At 42.7% G+C, this 20177-nt stretch overlaps 1 protein-coding gene across 2 annotated transcripts in view; it reads left to right on the forward strand.

Moving 5' to 3' along the window:
* DDR1 (discoidin domain receptor tyrosine kinase 1) overlaps positions 1-20177 on the forward strand; it is a 72990-nt gene that overhangs the window by 31033 nt on the left and 21780 nt on the right. For both annotated transcript variants that reach the window (XM_089515164.1, XM_089515173.1), the window contains exons 2-7: positions 7410-7532; positions 15486-15588; positions 16292-16520; positions 17752-17899; positions 18624-18726; positions 19900-20086. In XM_089515164.1, coding sequence (XP_089371290.1) covers positions 7454-7532; positions 15486-15588; positions 16292-16520; positions 17752-17899; positions 18624-18726; positions 19900-20086 — 849 coding nt within the window. In that variant the 5' untranslated portion in view covers positions 7410-7453. The remainder of the gene's footprint in view (positions 1-7409; positions 7533-15485; positions 15589-16291; positions 16521-17751; positions 17900-18623; positions 18727-19899; positions 20087-20177) is intronic.

A 20177-nucleotide genomic window follows, 5' to 3' on the forward strand; every position in this document is an offset into this window, starting at 1 on the left:
GAGGCTGCATCTGCACTGCAAAATTAATCCAGTTTGACACCACTTTAACTGCCATGGCTTCATCCTATGGAATTCTGGGGATCTGTGGTCTGTTATGGAACCAGAGCTCTTTGCCAGAGAAGTCTAAATGTCTCACAAAACTATAGATCCCAGAATTTCATAGCATTACACCATGACAGGAAGTGATGTCAAAGTGGATTATTTATGCAGTGCAGATGCAGTCTAGTAAGTCGACTTGATGACAGTTAACAATAACAGAGATGAGGTTTCTTCACAGTTGTTGTGAACTTATAAAGTTTCTGATTTTACTTCTGTGAACCTGAATGAGTTTATCTGGCGTTCTTACAGCTAGAACATACTTTTGCCTTTAGCAACAGGTTTTGTCCATTAAAAAAAATAGCCTTGTACATGCATATCTTTCCCTTTCTCTCTTCCTTGTGAGGAATGTTCTGTGCTCATGGAGTTAAACATATTGCTAGAGGTCAGCTTATCTGTAGCTGTGGGTGCTGGAGGGTAAAAATATTTAAAGAATAAAAAGGGAGTAGTAAGTTATGTTAAGTGGAGATTTTTTGCATGTGGAGCAGAGACAAGTTCAGCGTGTCTAAGAAGCTGGCAAAGTATTTGAGTGAATGCAAAGGGGTAGGGGTGTGGGAAACAGCAGTTTATGAGATATTTCTTCTCAGATCAGCACTTTCTGAAGTAGACAGAATCTGTTCAGACTGGGAAAAAGAAAGATAGGGAAAGTTGTGGTACTGGTTGGGTGGATGCTGATACAGCTGACTGCTTCACTGTGCAAAGTAAAAGAATTTTTCCCCTCCACCCCACTTTTTAATAATCTGGTTGCGAATGGTGAACAATAAGCATATTTTTAATGAGCAGTTTGGCTCTTTGTGTATCTAAAACTTATCTTGACATGCAAGTCACGCCTCCCTTCCAGGGCAGAGTCTGGCACCAGTTTTGTTGCCACCCGCACAAGAATGTGCATAAAGAGAGTTGGAAAGGCACCATTCTGGGGGGACACAGGGAAAGCCAAAAAGTATGAGACAGGGTTGAGAACAGGCTGTTGGATCTGTATATGTGTTAGCCTGTGCAGTTGCCAAAATTGGATCCTTTTCCCTTGAACCAGTGGTGTGCATGTGTACGCATCATCTGCTTAAAAATCAGCTGAAAGGTAGTGGGAAGGCCTTGCTTTTTTCATTCCCACCTTCTCTTCCAGCATGGCATAATAGTTTCAGTGTCGGACTATGACTCTGGAGACCAGGGTTCAATTCCCCACTTAGCCATGAAACTCACTTGTGACCTTGGGTGAGTCACATGCTCTCAGCCTCAGATGATGGCAATGGCAAACCTCCCTTGAACAAGAAAATCCCAAGGTCTTAGGGTTGCCATTTGTTGGAAATGAAGGCACACAACAGCAGTAACTTCTGCATTGGGAAGATGGTGTGGTTAAGTGATATCATCTGTTAATATCGTCTGTTCATGCACAGTTGATTAAAAATATTGTTTATAAAATTACTTTCAGGCTATGTGTATAAGGTGTATACGAAACATAAATGAACTTAATTTTAAGACTTGGGTCCCATCTCCAATATGTACCGTGGGCCCTTGGTGTCTGTTGACATTTGTTCCAAGGCTCCTTGTGGATATGAAAATCCATGGCTGTTCAAGTCCCACTAAATACAATGAGACAATAAATTGGGGCCCCTTATATAAAATGGCAAATTCAAGGTTTGCTTTTTGAGATTTACATATTTTTTAAAAAATATTTTTGACCTGCGGGTGGTTGAATCCATGGATAAAGAATCCGTGAACATGGAGAGCTAACTGTATATGCAAATATTCCAAAATCCTAAAAACTCTGGACTCCCAAACACTTCTGGGGCCAAGCATTTCTGATAAGGGAGACTTAGCTTGTATACTCAGTGGGTTCATATATGGTACCAATCTCTGGCATATTGGGAGAGGGGGGAGACCCTCCCAGTCTTCCACATCAGACAGCTTAAAAAGCAATGATTTAAAGTATTTAAAGTATTGTGGGGAAAAAATCTTACAGTATAAGTGAAAGGCATGGACTTTGTAGTTGCTTGTGCAGCCCCAAATCCACCTCTTCAAGTGGAGCCTACCCTATATAGTCTATTTAATCTAATGGTTAATTTATTACTGGCAGCCAGTCAGGACTGTAGGGCATCCGCTGGGTTTTGTAGCCCTTCACAGCAGGCCAGTTAATCTGGGCTGGCACTGGGATCCCAGCTGCCATACATTCCCACTGCATAGCTGGGATTCCTTTCCTTCCTTGCCTCTTCCCTGCATTTTGCTTCTCTGTCTCCAATACAGGAGGTTCTGGGACATCTCCAGTTTGCAGGGGGTTAAAATCCAGCTGGGCAAATTGAGGACACTCTCCTCTATTGCAGCCACAGCTAAGGAGAAAGGGACAAACACCTGATGAGTTAAGTGCCAGTCCTTCATATTACAATGGATGCCCCTTTCTCTTTACGAAGTTTAACATAAGCCAGACTTCAGCCAGTCTCAGAAAATAATTTTAATGTTCAGAGCTCACCCCAGGGATACCATTTCAGATTTAAGTAGATTTTAGTTCAAGGAATTTGGATGGGGCATAGGAGATGCATTTGTTGTTGCTGTATGTCTCCCAAGTCATTTTTAATTTAAGGCGACCTTAAAGAAAGCAAACCCACAAACCCATCATAGGGTCTTCTTGTCAAGTTCCTTCAGAGTGGGTTTGCCAATGTCATGTTCTGAGGCTGAGAGAGTGTGACTTGCTCAAAGTCACTCAGTGGATTTTTATGCTCACGTGGGGAATCAAACCCTAATCCCCATAGTCATAGTCCAACACTACGCCATGCTGGCAAGGTTGAAAGTCCTACTCTTGGATATATTCAGAACTCTTACAGTGTTCAAGCTATTATTGCGATTTTGTTATTGGTGTGTTCCTTCAAGTCTGACTTATGATGACCCTAAGTGGTTTTCTTGGCAAGAGTTTTTCAGAAGAGGGTTGCCATTGCCTTTCTCTGAGGCTGAGAGAGTGTGATTCGCTCTGTGCCACCCAGTGGGTCTGCATGGCTGAGTGGGGATTCAAACTTTGCTCTCGAGAGTCATAATCCGATGCTCAAACCACTACACCACACTAGCTCTATTACTACTACCGCTGCTGCTGCTGTTACTATCGTTATTTCTGTCCCAACCTTCTTTGAACAGCCTTTGACTTCACTCAGTGACCCTGTGTTGTTGCTATGTGCCTTCAAGTCCTTTGTGACTTAAGGCAACCCTAAGGCAACCCTTCATGGGTTTTTCTTGATACGATTTTGTTCCGAGGAGGTTTGGGATTGCCTTCCCCTGAGGATGAGTGTGTGTGACTAGCCCAAAGTCACCCAGTGGGTTTCATGACCAAGTTGGGAATCGAACCCTGGTCTCCAGAGTCATAGTCCAGCACTTAAACCACTACTCCGAAAATCATCTTTTGGCTTCGATGTCTGCTCCTTCTCAGTTTTGATCAGCACTAGTCCTTCCGGTTCTTCTATTATTATTTCTCCCGACAGGGGTTTTCAGATATAGGATTGATTGGGTGCAAAGTGTGTGTGTGTGTGTGTGTGTTTGTGTGTGTGTGTGTGTGTGTGTGTGTGAGTGATCAATGCCTTAATTCATCCCCTTCTTCTTTCACATTGGCACCCCCATCCATCACACACACACACAAACACACACTGGCCTGTCAGCTGCTGTTTACTCGCCTTAGATCAGGCAGCTGTTGGAAGAAGGGACATTCCAGCCATGGATTATGGGAGCAGCTGGCCCCCAGCCCTCTCACACTCACACCCACACACTTTCCCCCCTCATGGCTGGTTAAGAAACAGAGGAGGGAGGTGGACTTCGTTCCTAGGAAACAGCGGGTTTGGATTCTTGTGTCTGCTTCTTGGGGGCACTGTGCAGAGAACAGTGGATGGGCTGCGGGGGGCATTTGTCCTCTCTTCTTCCAATAGGAAAACATTGTCAGTGAGAAATGCAGGTTGGCATGTGGACAGGGTGACCGGATGGTCCTTGCTGCAAAGGAGGACAAAGCAGCACAAAATGGAAGGCATTCAAGAAAAATGCAAGACCTGACCAAAGAAAATCTCAAGACATTAATAGAAAAATAAGGAATTCATGCTTCTTCATGGTCAAAATGAATTCCCTCCTGGACAGATGGTTGAAATGGAGCACAGGTCCTGGAAAAGGAAGACCTTTGGTCACATTGCATGTTGGATGTCTTAAGAGGGAACTGCTTGCCTTTGGAAATGGCCAAGGTCTTGTTTGCCCTCAGTATTTGGTCATCTGGGATTGCATCCACACTGCAGAAATCATCCAGGTTGACACCACTTTAGCTGCAGTGGCTCAGTGCTGTAGAGTCCTGGGAATTCTACTTTTGTGAGACATTTATAATATTGAAATAAATAATAAATAAAATAATAATAAAATAATAAATTTAGCCTTCTCTGTCAGGGAGCTTTGGTGCCACAACAAACTACAGTTCCAGAATTCTATAGGATGGCATCATGACCATTAAAGTGGTGTCAACCTGGATTATTTGTGCAGTGTGTATGCAGCCCGAGTCACTGGTAATGGGAGCTTTTCAGTTGTTGTTTTGGGCCCAGGGCCCTAATTAAAAAATAATTAATAAAATTTAGTGTATTCATTAAATATCAAGTAATATGATCAGGATACCAGATGACCGTAACAGATTAGAAAGCAGGGGCAAAACCAAGAAAATGAATGTCAACAGGGAGAAATGCAGGGCAGTAAAAATGAAATGCACAGATATAGGGTGAGTGACTTCAGAGCAGTACATGCAAGAGGGATCTCGGAGTCTTAGAGGACCACATATTGGACCTGAGCCAGCAGTGTGATGCAGCAGCTAACAAAGCCAATGCAGTTCTTAGGTGGAGCATGTCCAGAGGAGGGAGACCAAAAACACACAACAACAACAACGGAACAGTGTACTCTGTGCTCACAGAATGATGGCTGAGTGTGAGAGGAGGGGATGGAAACTAAAGGGGGAAAGGGAATGGAGTATCCTGAAAGGTCCATGGCTGGCTGAATGCTAAATGAGGACATACTGGAGTGCAGCATTTCATTGCAGGTCCTACTTGTATGACTGTATATCTCAGAACCACTTGATTACAGTCTTAGACAAAAGTTCAGCCACTTTATTTTAGGTTATCTTATCTTTAACTGCTTAGTACATAAACCAATGGGGTTGGAATCTCCACTAATTTATCACATCTCAAGTTGATCGCTTGTTATTAACCATGACTAAGTATTGTGATGGATACATCTTCGATAATCATATCATCATGAAATAATTATCTTTCTATAAATGCTGGTTTACCTTTATAATTAGTGCTAGCCAGAATTACCCAATGGTGGGGGATGCTTGGAGTTGCAGTCCAATAACATCTGGAGGATCCTAAGTTGTCCAGACAATATTAACAGTTAACTTGCAGAAGCTAAAGAGCTTTGGAACTGGTCATTACCTCAACTGGTAATTTCATGTGAATGCTATCTATGTGCTGTGTTCTATGGTGTAAGCAAAGTAATATTTATATTTATATTAAATATTTGTAAGGAAGGAAGGAAGGAAGGAAGGGAAAAAGAGATATATTCCCACTTGCATTAATAAATTACATCCAGCTGGGTCCGAAATGTTCACTTATCCCCAATAAAAAAGGTTACACAGAGAAGGAGGTTAAATGCTCTCATCTTTTTCACCCCATTGTTCTAAATCAGTGTTTCTCCACCTTTGGTTATCCAAGTGTTTTGGGGTGTATCCACACTGCAGAAATAAAACATTTTGACACCTTAACATCCATGACACTATTCTACAGAATCCTGGGATTTGTAGTTCAGTGGAGCACTAGAGCTCTCTTACAGAGCAGGCTGAATACCTCACCAAACGACAGATCCGAGGCTTCTGTAGCATAGAGTCATGGCAGTTAAAGTGGTGTCAAAGTGGGTTTTCCCCCCCTGCAGTGTTTTTCCTTGCAGAAGTTCTAGCTAGTTTGGCCAATGATCAGGAATTCTGAGAACTTTAATGATTGTGGAGAAGAGGGAATTTCAGCAGGCATTATTTAACCTGGCATCTCGATGAAAGGTAATTGGAACCTCCATGTTCAGAGGCAGTATACCAAATGCTGAGAGCAGCATGGTTTAGTAGTTTGAGTGTTAGACTAGAACACTGGGAGACCAGAATTCAAATCTCCATTGACCCTTGGAAACCCTCTGGGTGACCTTGAGCAAGTCACACTCTCTTAGCTTAAAAGAAATAAAAGGCAAAGCCCTTTGGAACAAATCTGTGATAGTTTCACCTTAAGGTAGCCATCAGTTGGAAACAACTTTAAGGCACAGAACAACAATAATGGCTATTGGGGGCAAGAAACAGGTATGCCTGTGGTTGCTGGGACTTGCAGTAACATCTGGAAGGCCATATAATTGCCAGCCCTGGAGCGAATCACATTTTGCAGATTTTAGAAACATATTCATTGTTTCATGTGCATTTCCGCAGCATGTTCCTGTTGTAGGACACCTCCTTTCTTTCATGGAAAGCATCACAAGACCGGGAATGTATGGTTGCCCAGTTGGATGTTGCATCTGTTTCTGTGTTTGATCTGGCACGTGCAGACCTGGGGAAACCTGTAAAAGACCAAACAAACCAAGTCTACATTTGACAGAGTGGAGGTCACATCTCCCTCTTTGGGGCATCTGGTTAGCTTCTACCAAGAAGCAATGTGCCTGAGACGAGAAAGAGAGAAATGCTTTGCTGGATCGAGCATAGATTGTTACATTTTTTTGTGAACTCATTGGGAATCAAACAGTGAAACTTTTGCATTCCAAATAGTAGCGTGGCATATCAATATTTGTGCGCTTGCTGTCATGAGCATGAGTCTCTTTGTTTTCTTTCTTATAAATCACTCCATTGTTTTGACCCCCTCTGAGTCTATTTCACCAATATTTGACCTAATTGAACCAAGCTGTTTGTTTTGACTGATCCAATGACTGGCCCTCTTGTTCAGTCTTGGGATCTCCCACATGCTCAGCTTACGGCCGAACCACAGGTTTGGCTTGTAGCCCTCTTGGATGGGTGATGATGACAAAGATGTGTCACACTGCTTGCTGCCAGTTTGTCAACCCCTTTTCCCTTTCTGGCCCAGATAGGAAAGTGAAGACAATGGCAGGATGCTTGTGAGTTCTGTCCGTGGAATGTGTGCTATTCAGTCACAAGTTGGGAAAGGGCCTGAGTTGGGGAAAAGGAGGAGCAAGGCTGCCCATTCCCGTTGACTCACTCAGCTGTGGCTCTCTCGCTCCAACACATGGGTATGAGAGACCCATGTGCAGCTAACTGCTGTTTTCTATCCTTTTGAAAGGCATGACTATTCAACTGTCGGTGTAGCCGGTCAGCCCAGAAAGGATGATGGGACCCATAACACTTTGCTTCCTGGTCTTGGCATCTGTTGGCATAGCTGAGTTGGAAGAGCACTTTGACCCAGGTAAGTTTGTTGGTTTGTTTATTTATACAGTTTATACTCTGCTTCTCTCCCATCAAGGCACTCAAGGCAGCTTGGAAAATTTTAAATAGAAGTTGGCTAAAATGTTACATTACATAAGTGTTTTTTTTAAATTAAATCATAATTCTGTTTAAAAAGCCACATGGCCGAAACAATTTAAAATACATTTAAAACATAATTGAAAACATACAGAATGATGATGTTTATGATAGTATTTATTTCTCACCTACCTCTCCTCATGGATCAAGGTGGGAAAGAACAGCAATTAACAAACACATCTCATCTGTTGAAACCCATCAGTTAAAATACATATCAGTTTAAAAGGACAAATAAGACATGCACATTAAAACAATTGACATTTAAAATTCATTATTTAAAATTTTCAATTTAAAACACACCACACCACTATCAATGCTATCAATTTAAAAATTGCCTAAATAAGAAAGTCTTAACCTGCCTCCTGTGGAAGGGAGGTCCACAGCCTGGGAGGCTTTCTCTTGTGTCCTCACCAAACATGTTTGTTATGGTATTGGGACCAAAAGAAAGCCCTTTCCCAAAGATCTTAAAGATCTTCAAACTTGGGTAGGCTTATAAAGAAAGATTTGGGTTTTCAGATAGCCTGGACCTGAGCTGCATAGGGCCTTGTTGGCCATAACCAGTACTTTGAATTTTTCCCAGAAATGGATCAGATTGTAGCCAGTAATGCTGTTTCAACAGAGTAGTTCCATGATCCCCTCATACATTGGATCCAGGTGAACAAGGCCATAGCTGTGACCCCTTGGAGAGAAGGAAAAACAGCTGTTACTAAGTGCCAAGGTTTTTGTTGCTGGGGCTCAGCCCTGTTTTTATTCACCCTCAATATGTGAGGGGGCTGTTAAAGCAAAATATCTTGGAATATGTTGTCACTTGCTTAGTGTTAAGCACAGTTGCCTCTTAATGCACAGAACAGAATGGTGAGAGCTTAGAAACAACAAGTTGCAAGTAACGTGGTTAGTTGTAACTAGTTACCTGAGGAGTAATGATGTAGTGAAGTGATATTTCAGAAGTGGTGTAACAAGTTAAGAGTGGCATTGCTTTATTGGTTCAATCACCAATGGTTTCTAGTTACTTTCAAAAATAACTTTTAAAGGGCCTTTTAAAGAGGTATTTTAACAAAAATTGTTCATGTTTTGCTCATGTTGTTCTCTTGTCTGGGATTTTCCAGCCCTCGTCAAAAAAATAAAAAAGGTAAGAGAAAATAATTGAAAAGTGATGAGCAGCAACATGAAATGCAGTCTACCTTTTCAGCATGTGATAGCAATAAAATAATGCAATAAAATAAAATAATGGGAACAGCCTATTTTTAAAAAGTAACTTTCCAAATTCTGAACATGGCTTTCTGAATGAACGTCTTGACTCATGAAATGCAGTAAATTAGAGGCAGGGCACCTATGACAACTCCCATCAGCCACAGCCAAAATGACCAGTGCACAGGGATGGTTGCAGTTGTCGTCAACAGAACTTGGAGGGGGGCATAGAGTTGGAAGAGACCTCAAGGGCTATCAGATCCAACCTCCTGCCATGTAGGAAGACATAATCTAAGCATCCCTGACAGATAACCATCCAACTTCTGTTTAAAAACCTCCAAAGAAGGAGAGTCCACCACTCTCCAAGGAAGTGTGTTCCATTGTTGAACAGCCCTTACTGTTCTTACTGTTCTTCCTAACATTGAGGTGGAATCTCTTTTCCTGTAGTTTGAATCCATTGCTCCGGACCCTGTTCTTTGGAGCAGCAGAAAACAAGCTTGCTCCATCCTCAATATGACATCCCTTCAAATATTTTAACAGGGATATCTTGTCACCTCTTAATCTTCTCTTCTCCAGGCTAAACATCCTTAGCTCCCTAAGTCTCCCCTCATAGGGCATGGTTTCCAGACCCCTCACCATTTTAGTCACCCTTCTCTGGGCACCCTCCAGCTAAGAAATGAAGTTTGTTGGACTAGCCTTGCCCCCAGAAACTGGTGGTCTTTAGGAGTGTATGACCTCTGAATAATGAGCGGCAAATTCCAAAAATGAATTGTACATCATGCAACAAAATACTGTACTTACTCCTGCCTGCTCTGAATTTTACCCAGCCAAATGTGTTCTGCAACCCCAAAATTAAAAAACAAAACAAAACAACCCCCCCCCCCAAAAAAAACCCCCCAAAAAACCTAACATTCCCAGAGAGGAAGAAAAAATACATCACTGCTACCTTTCTCCACCCCATACATAATTTTATCAACCTTAGTTGGGTGGGAATCCTGTAGCTCTCCAGATGTTGTTATACAGCCAGTCCAATCAGGCCTTGTCAGCATAGCTTCAATGGTGAGGAATGCTGGAGTCCAACAACATCTGGAGGGTTTCATGATTTCCACCCCAGCTCTATAGCATCCCTAATCTTTTTTTCCAAGGTAAAATCTGCAAGTGCTTGCAATAACATCTTTTTTATTCCCTTTTCTGCACCTTACCAGCTCTTTGATATCCTTGTTTGTTTGTTTTTTTGAAGCAGAAGAAGCAGTATTCAATTCTAAATTAAGGGTAGAGGACAAGCTTTTTTTTTATTTGTCAGAAAATTCTAATATGGACGAAAATGAAACTGACAGATTTAGCCCTCTCCTCTCTTCCATATTTTGCTAGAGCAACTAGAGCAAGAGTAATGTATGAAGGCATGACATCACTAGCAGTCTATTCTCAGTGTCTTTTTAAAATCATCCCTTGCAGGGATTTTGCACTTTTAACTGTAGAGTGGTCCCTTGGTATTTGCTGGGGTTTGGTTTCAGGACCCTCCTTGGGTACCAAAATCCATGGATATTCAAGTCCCATTAAATATAGTGGTGTAGTAAAATGGCATCCCTTATATAAAATGACAAAATCAAGGCTTGCTTTTTGGAATGTATATTTTTAAAAAATATTTTCAAGCTGTGGATGGTTGAATCCTTGGATAAGGATTTGGAGGGCTGACTATATTCTAGAGCAGTGCTACTCAAATCAGTGATTCATGGCCTGCTGCTGGTTTCTAAGCCATTGGTAGCTGGTCCCTGACAAGTTTCTAAGAAAGTAACACATGCATTCAGTGGATACAAGTATGGTACTGGACCCAGGCACACTGGGGTAAAAGTTACCATTTCCCATCAGATATCTTAAGATGCACTGTTCTAGGCACTATCCAGCTTTGCAGACGAGAGATCAGTGACTTGAACACCTGTAAAATGTTTTAACTCCTAGGCTGACTCTAGTTAAGCACAGCTTAGTGTTTTCAACTTTTCAGTGATCCTCCCTCCATGTGTGAGATTAGACCACCATCTAGTGGAAGACATTGGCACAACAGTATTAAATGGTTTTATGGGTTGCAAGGTAACTCCTTTTCTACATGTATGTCTGTGATGTTTATCACACTATACTCTTAAAGTGCTACTATTCCACTTTGACTCCTCTAGCTGCCTCCTGTTGCATTCTGGGATTGGCAGTTTTAAGGAGGGGTATTTAGAATTCTCAGGCAGAGTTCTCTGCCTGAGAATTCTAAATACCCCTCCTTAAAACTGCCAATCCCAGAATGCAACAGGAGGCAGCTAGAGGAGTCAAAGTGGAATAGTAGCACTTTAAGAGTATAGTGTGATAAACATCTGTTTCATGGATTTTTCAAAAGTATGATATAATGTTTACCCCCCTCCCCCAAAACTGTTCTTTTCAACACTTAACTACTACTAACTGCTTACTAATACCTACTCATTTGTCCATTTCTAGTAATGTTGTTGTTCTATACCTTCAAGTTGTTTCTGACTTATGAAGACTCTAAGGCAAACCTATCATGGGAGTTTCATGGGAAGATTTGTTCAGAGGAGGTTACATTGCCTTCCCCTGAGGAGGCTGAAAGAGTGCGATTTGCCCAAGGTCACCCAGTGGGTTTCATGGCCAAGTGGGGAACTGAACCCTGGTCTCCAGAGTTACAGTCCAATACTCAAACCACTATGCTAAGCTGACTGTCTTGATAGTAACTAGCTGCTGGTAATTAATACACATCCCCAAAAACAAACTGAGGCCCCATACAGACAGGCCAAAATAAAGCTGCTTCGGGCCACTTTGGAGGTATGCTGTTTAAATGATGCATGTGTCCTAAGAGTCTGGAAGCTACACAAAAGCTGTGTTCCAGTCCTTAGGAATGGATCATGGCTTTGGCGTGGCTTCTGGACTCTTAGGATGCATGCATCATTTAAACAGCATACCTCCAAAGTGGCCCGAAGCAGCTTTATTTTGGCCTGTCTGTATGGGGCCCGAGTTACATTATGGTTGTAATTGTAATATAATGAAGGGTGGCCTGATTCCTTTAGTAGTGTAATGGTTAGATTTTAGTTACTTTGATAGTTACATAGGTGTGCTCTCACTAAACAACAGAGGCAGAATAGATAGTTACATAGGTGTGCTCTCACTAAACAACAGAGGCAGAATATTGCATGGTCAAAACACAGACTTCTTCTGTACTTCTGAGATAATCACAAGGGGAATGAGAAGAGAGCCTGTTTTGTACAAGTGACATGTTGCATTCGAATGTGTGGATTTTTTTTAAAAACAACTTTGTTGTTTGTTGTTGGGTGCCCTCAAGTCATTTCCGAATTAAAGAGATCGTAAGGCAAACCTATCATTGGGTTTCCTTGGTAACATTTGTTCAGAGGAAGTTTGCCTTCCTCTGAGGCTGAGAGAGAGTGGCTTACCCAATGTCACTAAAAGTAATTATTTTCATTACTTCTGAAAAATGAGAAAGGGTTACTTCTTTTAAAAAGAAACCCCTAACGGTAACAGATTACTTTGTGGGATGGCCTTTTAATTACAACTGTAACTATTTACTTGGTGAAATTAGCTTTCTGAGTTCTGGCTTAATATATGGATGGTGCGATTTTTATGTTATTGCTTTTGTCGGATTTCAAGTTGACTTCAAATTAAATACCCCAAAGGCTCCAGGTCCTGTTCAAGCAAAATTAGGCCTGTATGCAAAGGGATCTTGTAGCACCTTTGGGACTAACTACAAGATCCCTTTACAGACTGCTATTCCATACTGGTATGGCTATGTCTCAGGGTTAGGCTTTGTTAGCACTTGGAAGAGAGATGGCCGGAGAATACCGAGTTGTGTTAGATATGTTCAGCAGAAGACAATAGCACACATTCCTTGCCTAAGAAAGCCCGGTGATAGGATCATCTTGGGTTGGAGTTGACCTGAAGGCCCAGAACCACAACAGAGCCCTTACAGCAGAAATATATGCAACTCTGAGGCCTGGTACAGACGACCCCCGAAGGACGCCCTCATCATGTGTGAGGGGCGCCCCGCCCACACTCCCCTCACCGTTTGCACATGACAAGGGCGTCCTCACTGCGTGGCGCCGAATAGTGCATAGTGATGACATCACTGCTGCTTGGCCTCCAGACATGCTTGCGCCGCCGCCATCTGTTTGCAACAGCGCAAAAAGGTGCCACTTTTTAGCGGTCCTTTTATTTTTGCGTAACAGCGTCGTGCAATATGGTTGCGGCGCTGCTACATGGCAAAGAGAGGCAGCTCCCTGGCCATCTCTTCCTGGTGCTCTGTACCACACCTGAGTTTGGGAATGGGGAAGAATGTTTCTTACTGTCCTAACAAACTAGGGATCAGTTAATATAATAGAGACTGTAGAAAGTACAGGAGGCAGAAGAGAAGCATGCTTAGGGGAGAGAGGTAGAGTGTCCTGTTCTCTAATCAGCCTGGTGAATCTGTCCTCCTCCCATCCGTTTCTCTTTCTCTTCTCATCCCCTTTGCAGAACTCCTTTCTTCCTTGTTTTTCAGGGTCAACACAAGGCTAGATGCTGCTTGAGGGAAATTAAACTTTTGCTCCACCACTGCCCTCAGTGTTTCTCATCACAAGTTGCACAACATAATAATAGCACATGCAGTGATCAAGGGTTGACCAGAATACTGTTTATTCTGCTTTCCTTCACTTCTTGGCTTTCCTGCCCTTTAGGATGGAGTTTACATGCCCAGGGCAGACAGTAATACTCAGGAAAGCTCTGGAGGTCCTTTGGGATGCTGTGAATCTAACCCATTTGAACTCTGAAGCTGCCTCTCTGCTTCTCCCATCCCATCCCATCCCACCACCCAAAAACTTGACAGGCAGTGGACTTTCCTCCAAGGCATTTAATATAACTAAGGCAAGTGCTCTGAGAGTTTTGGTACCTTGGGTAATGGCAGCTTTTGCTTGCATGGTGAGTTGGCCCTGCACCTACAGCTAATGATAGCCCAAACCCCAGGCTCAGGCTTTTCCAGGTCATTTGTCAGGATCTGAGTCCCTTATCTTCCTGTCATAATTGTTAGTTAATTAGACTTTGCCTTTTGCCTGCTTTGTTTCATGCTTCTGAATACTCAGATTTGTCATGCTGGAGGTGCTGGGTGGAGAATGGTATCCTGGGGATACCCAACAAACAGATGTAAAGGGGAGTTGATAGGCACTGGGAAACTGCCAGGGTCAGTTCTGTGGGTATGCCTGGTACAAGGGAAAACAAGAGGGCGGTCAAGGAAAAGAAATGTTTTGCTTTTTGACAAATGAAGCACACAAAAGGGTTTGAATTGCTTTGTGTTTTTATTATACTGTGTAACCAACATGCCTCAGTCCTAACAACATCACCCTGCGGTGAACTGCTTTGGCTTCTGAATAAAGCTTGCTGTTTTCATTAAGTTTTGGATTCCCAAGTCAAAGACTGCCAGTACATGACAGTGTTACTCTACAACTCTCAGCATCCCCTGCAACCATGCCTTGCTGCCCAGGGATAATGGGTATTGTAGCACAACACACATGAAGAAACTCTGGTTGGGGAAGATTGGCATAAAGCATTAGGGGCCAGTGTACCCATCTGAAAGAGCAGATAGTGCTTGAGTGGTAATTTAAGAGTGGAGTTGGTTATCCCAACAAGGGTCTTGATCCTGCTTAAATGAATCATGACATGCATTGTGACACTATGCATCTTTACTCAGAGGTAGCAATACCACTGGATTTGGTGGGGCTCATTTCCAGGTAGGCTTGAGCCTGGAGTAACCTAGGAGTAAGCCTGATTGAGCCAATCAGTGTAGTGTGGTGGTTTGAGTGTTGGACTATGACTCCGGAGACCAAAGTTCAAATTCCAGCTCAGCCCTGGAAACCCACTGGATGACCTTGGGCAAGTCACATACTCTCAGCCACATAGAATCTTAAGAAACATGCCAAGAAAACCCCATGATTGGTTCATCTTAGCATTGCCATAAGTGAGAAACAATTTGAGGGCACACAACAACAAACCTCATGTTAGGAAGTGATGTACACCTTGTTATATTATGAAATATGCTGCCACATTTTTATAGTGGACACCATTCCCCCCCCCCCCCCCTACTTCCAATGAATAGACAGTTTTGAGGACTCTGGAGGCAAATGCAAGCTGGAGTCTGGAAGAAACTCAGTTGTGGTACACAAAAAATATTTAAGGTTCAAAATTATTTTAGCACTGTTGAAAAAGGAAGGCCAAGACATACATTAGAGGCAGGACCTCTTAGGCAGAGCTTAAAAGAAATAAACTTTTTTGTCTTGCAGAATCTGCCAGGAATTCTGGGAGATGGGACCCAAAAATAACTTACCCAAGCTCTACTCCTAGTACATTCAGGCTTCAGCATATACCTCCAAATATCCCTCTTCGTGGCACAGAGTCTGATTGCAAGTTCCATTAAAGGCATTAGGAGGATTTACGTTAGCCACAATTATCTTTAATCCTCTTTCCCTCGTTACAGCCAACCTGAGCTGGATCACAACAGTAGGCATTGAATGACATTGACACTGTTATGGAAGTCTCTGTGTAGTGCAGATAGCAAAGGAGCAACTTTCACTACAGAAAACATTCTTCACTCTGTTCCTTTTCTTCCCCCTCACAGCTAAGTGCCGCTATGCGCTGGGCATGCAAGATCGTACCATCCCAGATGATGCTCTCTCAGCCTCCAGCTCATGGTCTGACTCGACTGCTGCCAAACATAGCAGGTGAGGAGGAGGAAGACAAAGGCCTTTGAACCATCACTGTAGAACTTAGCTGGGAACCCACATTTGGATTTATCCATTATACTTATGTAGGAAAAGGAAGGAGTAATGCAAATATACACTGATACAGTACAGTTATAAATCAAATTATCCAGATATAAAACAAAAACCAATATATTATAAAATAAGGCATACCGGCAAATACGTATAATTGAAATAGACAAGATTATAAAACAATATTAAGTTAAAACTCCAAAAGCTTTGAAAAACAAGAAAGTTTTTCAATTGGCTGCATTAACACTGACACTACTTCAACTGCCAGGGCTCAATGCTTTGGAACTGGGAACAGTAGTTGTTGTGGCACTGGAGCTGTCAGACAGAGAAGTGAACTTTGTAGTTTGTTGTGGCACCGGAGCTGTTGGACAGAGAAGGTTAAATGTCTCACAAAACTACAATTCCCAAAACAGAGAGCACTGAGCCATGGCAGTTAAGCCAATTGATACTTCCAAAAAAGGAGGGAAGGAGCTGTCCACAAATGTTCAGAAAGGCAATTCCAGGAGTATTTTCAGCAATTAGATGTGAATATAAAATGGGTGAGTGCTTCAAAGGGAATTGAAATATTATGTTTAAAGGCCAGGCCCATGTTATTTATGAGTGATTGTTGATTATCAGCTTTCTTCCTCTACTTTTCTTCCTTGCTGTCCAGGTTAGCACTGAGTGAGGGAGATGGAGCCTGGTGCCCTGCAGGACCTGTGTATCCTAATGATGCTGAATACCTGGAGATTGACCTGCGTCGGCTACATTTCTTAACCTTGGTGGGGACGCAGGGCCGACACGCAAATGGCCATGGCAAAGAGTTTGCCCGTGCTTACCGGCTCCATTACAGTCGCGATGGACACCGTTGGATGCCTTGGCGGGACCGGTGGGGCAATGAGGTAAGTGAGGGACCAAACTGATTTAGTAAAGGCAGCCCATCTCATTTAGGAAGGCCTTTCTCAGTGGAAAGAAGGGCTAGAAACATATTTATACAATTAAACAAACATTTTTTCAAGATTCTCCAAGAGAAGTAGTTGCCAATGAGAAGGAGGACACATTTGCTTCATTTGGTGGAGCAAGGATTGCTAGTAGTCTTTGCCAGTTACATATTTCTGATCCAGCCTACTCCAGACTGCACATGCAGGCTTCCATTGGAAACTGCTTGGAGAAGGCCATTCAGTCAGCATGGCCAGTTGAAGAAATTTAGGGAGGTATAATCCAAAAAGTAATTTTTCTACACTATGGTCCACATGGAAAAGTATCAGTAGCTTGTCTTGCTGACCTATATAGAAGAGTTTGGTTGTGAGTTTTATTCAGAGATTCCTTCTTTTATGAACCAGTGCAGTATGGTGCCTTGAGTGCTGGACTAGGACTCTGGAGACCAGGATTTGAATCCCTGCTCAGCCAAGTAAATCCACTGGGTGACCTTGAGGAAGTCCCACTCTCTCAGCCTCAGGAGAAGGCAGTGGCAACCACCGACTAAACAAACATTGCTTAAAAAATGCTATGATTGCTCTGCTTTAAGGTTACCATAAGTCGGAAATGAATTGAAGGCAGAAAACAAGTTCCTTTCTGCTGGCCTCTTTGCCATGCTTCTGAAGAATTTACCTTTGGAAAGTTACTTTTAAAAATAACTTGTTACAATATAGTTTTGATTAGAGCTTGCAAATAACTAACTATAATTAATAGGTTAGTTGTAACTTGCTCCTTTCCCAATAATGAAGGCAAAACTACTTTTTAAAACTGATTTTTCAAGCCCTACTAAAGCGAGTTTGCCCAGCCCTCTGTGTGGCCTGGCTCAAAGTGCCTTACAAATAAGAGAGTTTTCCTCGCATGCATCAAGCTACTAGATTAAATACTATTTCAAAACCTGGAAAACATAGCTTTTTTTGGAGCAGAGCTCCCAAAACATCAGTAACTATGTTGACTGTGGATTCTGAGAGCTTTTGTACATATATATATATCCAAGCTCCAATCACTTCTCAGGTGTTTTTCTGTCAAAGCATCATGCATTGATTAAAGACCTCCATCCTACTTTTTACTCCTTGTTCCAAATTAGAGTTGTTTTTATGGATTCTTGAGAAATGAGAGAAAAATAATGACCCTTCATGACTACTGCCTGTCCCTTAGGTGATTTCTGGTAATGAAAATACAAAGGATGTGGTACTGAAAGATCTGGGACCACCAATCATTGCTCGATATGTCCGCTTCTACCCACGTGCAGACCGCGTCATGAGTGTCTGCCTGCGTGTGGAGCTCTATGGTTGTGTCTGGAAAGGTGAGCAATCAACTTTTGTATTCTTGTCTACATATAATAAAGTTCAACTCTTTTTCTAAACCATGGACCAGTTACTCCCAACCTTCCTGCAAGTTGCTCCCCCTCACTAATCCCAGCTAGTTCTCCTATCCTCTGCAGTCCCCCTCAAAATGATGTCTGGAAGTAACATTGCATCAGCTCATACCACTATTTTGAGAGGAGCTGGAAAGAATACAGATGATTTGGGTGTGTTAACATGGGGTTCTGTATTTGACTCATTGGAAAAGACAGTAATGCTGGGTAAAGTGGAAGGCAGCAGGAAAGGAGGGAGATTGCACTACAGGTGGATTGATTCAATCAAGGAAGCTACAGTCCTGAGTTTGCATGACCTCAGCAGGACAGTTGATGACAGGATCTCTTGGAGGTATCTCATTCATAAGGCCAGTTAACAGATAAGGATCAATTAACAGATGTTGGGGAAACCCTCTCTCCCAAGAGCGTGGAGACCCACTGCCAATCAGATTATGTTCAGATTATGCCAGGCTGCGGGGGCCTGTAGTTTTGACTCAGCATAAGGGTGTTTTAGAAATTTCTATTTTGCTTAAAAATATTTGGCATGCATTGCCTTTGTGTTCTCTTTACATACAAAAACACCTTTGCTGTATACAGAGTATTATCCTTCCCAGGTTCCAAGCTGTAGGTTTTCTACTAAATGTGTTATGTGTCTGCTTATCTCTGCCCACAGATGGCCTTCAGTCATACACAGCTCCGCTAGGCCAGGTCATGCCTATTGTCCCTGAACCTGTCTACCTGAATGACTCCACCTACGATGGGCACAGCATCCACAAGTGAGTGAGTGAACCTGCGCATTAGCCTGTTCTTGCACCCTGTCACTCAGCATGATTATTTGGGCTAGAATCTTCAGCTTCATATGGCAGGTTCAGGTGACCAAGGTCAATGCATGTTGACCACAGTCATCACATGATAGCCTGATTAACAGACATTTTTGTCAGCTGTTGATGCACAAGGTTATGATGGACCATACTTTTATCTCCTGAGACTACAGAGGAGGAAAGCTCCTAGCTGGTCAGATGGTGAATGGAATTGTGTGAATCTACCCAAACAGAGGTTCTCAGTCCCATAGTAGGATTAGGGGACTAAGAATGAGTTGTGAAGTTTAGGGGGTATTGTTTCAGATAAGTCACTTCTTCAGCCTCAGTTACCTTTCTGCAAAATGGAAGTAATTGTGAGGACAGGATAAGATAAGGATAAGGAAGGGATTTCTACTAAAAAATCTGTAGGGATGAGTGTTCAGAAGGCGACCTCTGCATTCTCCAGTGCAGTTGTAACATTTAAAGGCCAGCAATCATGTTGGAATGTGTCTGTCTGCATACATCCTTTCCCTGGATTATCATTTCCTTCCTGCTTACACAATCAGGGCTGCTGATACATTGTAGGCCTTGAAATCAAGGGTGGCTGATACAGGGTCTGTGGACTACAAACAGTCCCCCCACAGTCATTTTTGTTTCCCTTGCTGTCCTGTTTGCTGCCACTTTGGATAGAAACAATAACATAGGCGTCTTATTCTTCTTCCTTCCCTTCTGGAAAGGAAGGAGATGCTCTGCCCTGTCAGTCATAGAATCATAGAATCATAGAGTTGGAAGAGACTATTGTAGTATTTTATAATTCAGAAGGGCACTTTGGTACCCTCCAGTGCCAAAGAGAGCCATAGAAATTGCTGAATTTCAGTGGCAACTACAATGGCAACAGAACCTGGATAGGGGCATCAGTGGTGCAGCCACTGGGAGGTTGGGCTCCCAGTAGTAGAAATTTGGCCAGTCCTTCTTCAAGTCATACATTAGCTTTATTGGATCAATCCATATAAACACATCCTTCATGTGGAATGATTCAGGGTAACCTTTAAGGGACATGTCATGTGGATCCAGAAGTGAAAGCCCAATGGGATTCTCCCTTCCTTCTTGTCGACCTGCTAGTAACTTAGCCTTTCATTCTCACCACAGGTTGCACTTTGGGGGTCTTGGACAATTGACTGATGGTGTTGTAGGCCTGGACGATTTCACCCAAACCAAAGAGCTGCGTGTTTGGCCAGGGTACGACTATGTGGGCTGGAGGAACAGCTCTTTTCCTGGTGGCTTCATCGAGATGGAGTTTGAGTTTGATCAACTCAGAACCTTCACTTACATGAAGGTAACACAGGGGACAGCTGAGGATACTTCTGGAAAGATCTGTGGGGCGTAAATGAGATGGCAGGAATGATGAAACAGTCCTGTCAGAAGCA

Source organism: Sceloporus occidentalis, unplaced genomic scaffold (genome assembly GCF_023333645.1).
Source record: "Sceloporus occidentalis isolate IW3139 unplaced genomic scaffold, rSceOcc1.0.p SCAF_1, whole genome shotgun sequence".
NCBI classification, from domain to species: Eukaryota; Metazoa; Chordata; class Lepidosauria; order Squamata; family Phrynosomatidae; genus Sceloporus; species Sceloporus occidentalis.